Source organism: Asterias amurensis, chromosome 3, assembly GCF_032118995.1.
Source record: "Asterias amurensis chromosome 3, ASM3211899v1".
In the NCBI taxonomy this organism is placed as follows: Eukaryota; Metazoa; Echinodermata; class Asteroidea; order Forcipulatida; family Asteriidae; genus Asterias; species Asterias amurensis.
In genome coordinates this window covers 20,923,561-20,930,736 of record NC_092650.1, presented here as the reverse complement: position 1 = coordinate 20,930,736, position 7,176 = coordinate 20,923,561, and the positions used below count along the sequence as shown (strand labels likewise).

General features: G+C 36.1%; 1 protein-coding gene across 1 annotated transcript in view; it reads right to left on the bottom strand.

Moving 5' to 3' along the window:
• Positions 1-140: 140 nt before the first annotated feature.
• LOC139934598 (25-hydroxyvitamin D-1 alpha hydroxylase, mitochondrial-like) overlaps positions 141-7,176 on the bottom strand; it is a 28,270-nt gene continuing 21,234 nt past the window's right edge. The window contains exons 6-9 of the mRNA XM_071928881.1: positions 5,399-5,571; positions 4,316-4,394; positions 3,282-3,494; positions 141-3,018 (exon numbers count right to left, since the gene is read on the bottom strand). Of these exons, the coding sequence (XP_071784982.1) occupies positions 2,908-3,018; positions 3,282-3,494; positions 4,316-4,394; positions 5,399-5,571 (576 nt within the window). The 3' untranslated portion in view covers positions 141-2,907. The remainder of the gene's footprint in view (positions 3,019-3,281; positions 3,495-4,315; positions 4,395-5,398; positions 5,572-7,176) is intronic.

The following is a 7,176-nucleotide window of genomic DNA, read 5'->3' as shown; positions in this document are numbered from 1 at the left end:
AACAATTATTTTGAGTAATTACTGGTACCAAAAGTGCCAATCCAGTGCCTTTGACAAAAAAATTCTCGGGAAAATAAGCTTATCTTCATCTTGAAATAGTTTATTCAAACAAACAAAAATAACTTACAGTGCAAAGTTCATGAAGTGACAATCTACTCAGATTGAGATGTTTATTCTACTACACTGAAATATCAAACTAAAAAAAAAAGGTTAATATAAATCTGTTACATAAATAAAAAAATATACAAAATAAAGTTATCAATGAACTTTGCTGTACAAGAATTAAATACAAAATACTTAAAGTTAAAACCAGTTTAGAAGGGTGTTATTTTAAAATCAGGCAGTGTATTTTTCTGATTAAATATTAAACTACTAGGTATTTAATGTACATAAAAGTGGATGTTGTTTATAAACTGAAGAATAAATTTTGTAAGCGATCGCCCAACTTACATGGTCGAACAGCCACCTAACTCATTTGCCACAAGGGGCATGTTGTCACCTTAACTCCTGGGGCTGAAACAGGGTTACCCCCTTCACAGTCTGTAAAGATGTAGTCATGGGTATCATTATGCACCACCCTCCAAACTTTTTACGAAGTAATTATGATTAAGTGCCTTGCACAAGAGCACAAATAAGTGTCATGAATTGACTAGAGTGGGATTCGAACCAACGACCTCCGGATTAACCTGCCGGCGCTTTACCAACTGAGCTATCTAACCCTATATTGGTGGTGTCCATATTTTGTCAATATCTTTGTTCAGGGGTGCCAGTCAGAAGTCATACAACCGTTAACTGCCGTGTAGCCAGGGATCACACCCCAAATTACGATACAACCTGGGAAACGGCAGCTAGGGGATCACCTTAAGGGGATGCGACTTTTTTTTTCAGATATCAATATAAACACCACAAGGGAAACTGACTGGGTAAAAAATAAAAATAATAAAACTACCGTAAAAACTGGGCCCAATTTCATAGAACTGCTTAAGCAGTAAAAGTAGCTAAGCACATCATGCTTGCAAAATTATGCTTACCAGAATAAGGTTACCAGCCAAAGCACCATGTCGCATGCACAATCTGTGACTGGTATCCAGCTTATTTGTGCTGAGAAAGTTGCTAATCATAATTCTGGTTTAAGCAGCTCTTTATGATATTGCGCTTGAAACTGGTTATTAATCCAGACAGCCATCTTGACCCGAATGCAAAATCTATGGTTGAGCGGAGGGAGTGTTGATTCGCTACATCAGACAAAGCAAACATTGCCATTAGATTTGTTGAATTAAGTTTAGGATTTTCTATTTGGGATTTTGTGTGTACAAAGAATTAACTTTACAAATGAATCTGTTAAAACATTTAAACGCGAAAGCATAGGTACGGTTTTGATGACAAAATGTCTCTCAGTAGGTGTAAACATGACGCAGACAACACAAATGTGTGAGACACAGAACAATTGCTGAAATAATGTCTAATTTAAATAGTTCTTTTGTGAGTAAAAAGTGTCTTCACCTACAACTTTTGTTTGTTTGTTTGTATGTCCAATGTAGAGTTAAAGACAGTGGACCCTATTGGTAATTACTCAAATGATTTATCATCATAAAACCTTTCTTGATTACAAGTAATGGGGAGAGATGGATGGTATAAAACATTGTGAGAAACAGCTCCCTCTGAAGTGACGTAGTTTTCGAGAAAGGTAATCTTCCACGAATTTGATTTCGAGACCTCAAGTTTAGAATTTGAGGTCTCGAAATCAAGCATCAGAAAGCACACAAATTCGTGTGACAAGGGTTTTTTTTCTTTCATTATTATCTTTCGCAAATTCGACGACCGATTGAGCTCAAATTTTCACAGGTTTGTTATTTTATGCATATGTTCAGATACAACAACTATGAGGCCTAGTCTTTGACAATTACCAATAGTAGTGTCCACTGTCTTTAAGGCTACAGTCAACATACTGCCAATGGACGAATGTCGCATTGTTGAAGACAAGACCATGATTGGTATATAACTGAATCTGAAAGCTCACTGATGATCAAAAGTGCATCTGAAATACTGTAAAGTTGGGAAACGACATTTTGAAGACCTCAAAAATGATCATTGTGTATATATAGTCAAAAATAATGTGCACAAAATTGCTAAAACAAATCCTTTTCAATAATTTTACCCATACACTGTATACTCACACTTTTCAGAGTTCTGTGTGAAAAAAAAAACACTGGCAAATAAATCTGGTGAGATTCGAACCCACAACCTTTGCATTGCTAGGGCAGATATCTTCACAAGACGACCAAGCTAGCCCATCGAGCTAGGCTTTTTCTCTCCCTATTACTTATGGACCACCAAAATGACATTTCCACAGGTTATTGTGAGTTTATTATTAGAAAAAAACTAGAGGGTGGGAATTAATTTACTCTTCCAACAAAACAATGATAAACTTTCCCTTTATATGGTGCAGTTCCCACGTTTCCAAAGAATGTTTTGAACCATGAAAATACAAGCTAATAAGATGTGCTCACATCATTGCCTGATGAGAGCATTTCACAATACTTGACAATGCTTCCAACTAACAAAGAATTTTAAAAGGAATTTGTACATTTAAAACAAATACATTTTTGTATAAATAATTTAGATTTCATTAGTTCCAGCACGACTATAAATAAAAATAGAAACAAAACTTTTTTTGAATTTTGTGTAAATCCTGCCAACTGTTGCTTTGAAGTCTGATGATAAACCATTATGCTTTTGTACTAATACTCAGTTTTTATTCCAAATATCTACATATATATCCAATCTCATCAGAATATAAAATCTCTGCTGCAGATGTTCTATTATTCCAAAACGCCGAAAGTCAGATTTGTGTCACCAACATGCAGTCTCGTCAAATAAAGATACCTTCACTGGTGCCCTTCTGCATCATCTGTCTGTGAATCCAACCTTCACTGGTCCTCCTGGAACAAGCAATCCTTGTACTGTAGGAGCCACAGTGCCTTCACCTAGATACTGCAATTTGAACGTCTGTGATATCTGAAGTGAAATAATTAGATATAAACTAAATCACAAATCAATAAAATGTAATTTAACTGTATGCATCACTGCCATCAGCGGAAAATGAAATACTGCAAGGAAAATACAGCTGTCTAAAGGCACTGAACACTTTTGGGGTACTTCTGAAATCAGCAGAAAAAACTTACTCGGTAACGAGCAAGCTGTTGATAGTATTACGACATAATTACTTTACGAACATGATACCGACACATTGTTTTTGCAACTGTTACTTATTTGCTTACCTTTGCCAGAGCCAAATTGAGCTCCAGTTCTGCAATCCTTCTCCCGATGCACATCCGAGGTCCAAACCCGAAGGGAACAGAGGCAAAGCTGGAGCTTGAGCAGTTCAGCCGACCCGACTTATCCCTCAACCAACGGTCTGGCTTGAAAGTGTTAGGCTCATCAAATATGTTTGGATCTCTCCCTATGACATACTGTAAGGAACCGATGATTGTCTGTAGAAAAACAGAAAGGAAGAAAACATACATTTTCAAAGTTATACATATAGTCTTGGTTTCAAGACCTTCGCATGGATTATTTCCAAGCGATCGCTACATGCATGGGCAGCGCTAGATTTGCGCAAGTCTATTCTTGCTACTATGTGCAGGGTGCCGTATTGCCTGCTAGCTTTGCGCAGGTTTCATCTCACTACCATGTGCAGCGTGCTGTATCGCCCGCTAGATTTGCGCAAGTCTATTCCCGCTACCATGTGCAGTGCGCCGTTTTGCCTGCTAGCTTTGCGCAGGTCTCATCTCGCTACCATGTGCAGCGTGCTGAATCGCCCGATAGCTTTGTGTAAGTCTTTTCTTGGTTTGATTTCCAGCATCAAATAAATTCAGGAAGAAAAGTATGCACACTGTCGGGTTATTAGTTACATTACCTTACGAGTTAGAGATAGTGACGTCTTGGACCAAGACTGAGTTGCCATTAATCCCTCATGGAGAAAAAAAAAACAATTTTCTTTTGACTGATGAGGCAAAGGTTCTAATTCCATTTGTTGGTTTTGGTAATATCTTTGCATTTTGGAACCGTTTGATTGTTTTACTTCCATGTAAATGTAGATAATAACTAGTTAAAACTGACCAGTGAAAATTTCATATCAAAAGTGGTCGCGATTTTGAGATATCGCCAAAAATTCCATAAATGTAAGACTTCAAAAGGAAAACTTTCTCAAAATGCATTAAACTCTCAAAAGTTTCTCTACTTCCCACAAAAGAGTCATGACCAAACATATAGAGACCCATTAAAACATTGAGATAACTTTATGATCCATTACCTTTTTAGGGATATGATATCCTCCAATTACGATGTCTTTTTCCAATATACGGTTGTTGGCTGGAACGACTGGATATAGCCTTCAAAACAAAAATGAATATTTTGGTTCATAAATCGGCCATTGATTGCTCTCAAAACATGACTGAACCAAAAGAAATCTGTTTCTTGGCAGAAATGTTTTCCTTTTTATTGAATTGATAATGGTCTCCCATGGGTACAAGAATGTGTAAAAAGACAAAAACATATAATACATACAAAACAAAAATGTAAAGAAACGGTCATTAACATCATTAAAAATGTGGGGAGCCCTAGTGCGCCCTCAGTGTTCAACATTCCAATCAGACTTTGTGATTTGCATAATATTAACAATAAAAAGTTAAGTTTATGGTCACAGGCATAAGGCTCACTTTTTTTATTTTGGCTCTGAGCAAGAGAGAGCAAATTGAATTTTGCATGTTTGCAACGTTAAAGGAAAACCGTGCAATTTCGAGACAAGTTTGTGTTGATTATTATATGCTACTTTTAAATTATTTATCTACCCCTTTGCATTTCATAACAAATGACTCAAAGACCAACTCGACCGATCCAAGGCTACTTGCTCCATTAAAGCCATTATACACTTTTGGTAAACAGTATTGTTCAAGCCCCACACTTGGTGTATCACAACTTACATATAAAATAACGAACCTGTGAAAATTTAGGCTCAATCGGTCATCGGAGTCGGGAGAAAATAACGGGAAAACCCACTCTTGTTTCCGCGCGTTTCGCCGTGTCATGACATGTGTTTAAAAAAATCCGTAATTCTCGCTATCGAGAATTGATATTGTTTTAATGTTTTCTCAAAAAGTAAAGCATTTCATGAACAGTATTTCAAGAGAAGTCTTTCACCATTACCTTCTGTAAACCCTGTAAATTATTTGTAAATCTGTGAACCCTTTTTTTTCTTTTCTGTAGTACCGAAAGTGTATAATGGCTTTAAGGCTTTCGATTAAATTTTGGTTATGAACATGTGTATTGTTTGTATTCAGCACATTAGCACTTTGATGGATTTGTTCGCTTTATAAGATTTCATGGTTATTATTACCTCAGTATTTCCTTGATAATGCTCTTGAGGTAGGGCATCCTGGCCAAGTCTTCAGTGTCTGCTGCCCTCATCTTGTCAGTTCCCAAAACTTCACATACCTCGTCATGTAATCGACTCTCTACATCTGGATGTCTGGAAAGTTCATACAGTACCCAGGCCAGTGTGTTGGATGTCTGTAGAAAACAAGCAAGAATTAATTAACAATCAAGAAACAGCACTGGACACTAATTGGTAATAACTTAAAAATAACTGTTAGCATAAAAACTCACTTGGAAAGTAGTATAGACAATCTAAGCCAAAATACAGCTTGACCTAGACATCATTGCAACAGAAATGATTTTTTTTGCAAGTGTCTCCTGAGACCCTCTTAAACAACATATCCAAAAAGTAGAAAAAAAGTAAGCAGGGGAAATATGCAAAATCGCATAAACTAAAAATTACTGTTTTTCTCCTTAACATTTATAAATGCACATCCTATACAAAGTAGAGATCTTACATTTTCATATGATTTTTTTTCTCAAAAAGTCACACAAAAGTAAAAGAAAGCAAAAGATAGGAAAAACAATAATGAAACGAATAAAAAGAGATTCAAAACTATGAGAAAAAAAAAAAAAAAAAATTGTCCTCAGGAATTTGTTGTTTATTTGACAGCCGAGTCAAAGATCCCCCCTGGTTAGAAACAAAAAATGAGCACACATTTCTGTTGTATGGAAATGAAAATTGGTATATTTATCCAGGTCACAAAATATTTCATAACTTTCTGAATTACGATGGAAATGTATTAATACTGTCATAAACAACGTAGACCAGGAGTCCTCAGGAATCCCTTGGTATCCATTTCTTTTATTCTCCTCTTGACCCTTAAGATCCAATATCAAATTCTTTACATTTTTTTCTCTCCAGTTAAAGTTTGGCCTTAAAGGCAGTGGACATTATTGGTAATTACTCAAATCAAAATAATTATTAGCATAAAACCTTACTTGGTAACGAGGAATGGGGAGTGGTTGATAGTATTAAACATTTTTGAGAAACGGCTCCCTCTGAAGTGACAAAGTTTTCGAGGAAGAAGTAGTTTTCAAAAAGTTTGATTTCGAGACCTTAGAATTAGATTTTGAGGTCTCGAAATCAAGCATCTGATAGCACACAAATTTGTGTTACAAGGGTGTTTTTTTCTTTCATTATTATCTCGCCACTTCAACGACCAATCAATTCAAATTTCCACAGGTTTGTTATTTTATGCATATGTTGAGATACACCAAGTGAGAAGACTGGTCTTTGACAATATTACCAATAGTGTCCAGTGTCTTTAAACAAAACCGGAACCTATATAAAAATTATATTACATATCGCAAATTAGATTTGTCATTTATGACTCCCTCCACATCCCCTCAGATATCAATCATAAATTACTCATATATTTTTGTCCACTCTCTTCTCTCTTTCTTTGAGATTCTTGTCAGTTCTGTTTCTTGTCAGGGATGCCAACAAGTTTTCCCTGAGGGTTGTAAAACGGCCCTTGAGTATGAATTACAAGTCGGCACCTTTTATTGATAAAGAATTCCACCTGTTGTTTTGGTCGAACCTTGCTATACATGTAGTACAGTGAAGAAGGTGTTTAAAGGCAGTGGACACTATTGGTAATTACTCAAAATAATTATTAGCGTAAAACCTTTCTTGGTGACGAGTAATGGGGAGAGGTTGATGGTAGAAAACATTGTGAGAAACGGCTCCCTCTGAAGTGCCATAGTTTTCGAGAAAGAAGTAATTTACCACGAGTT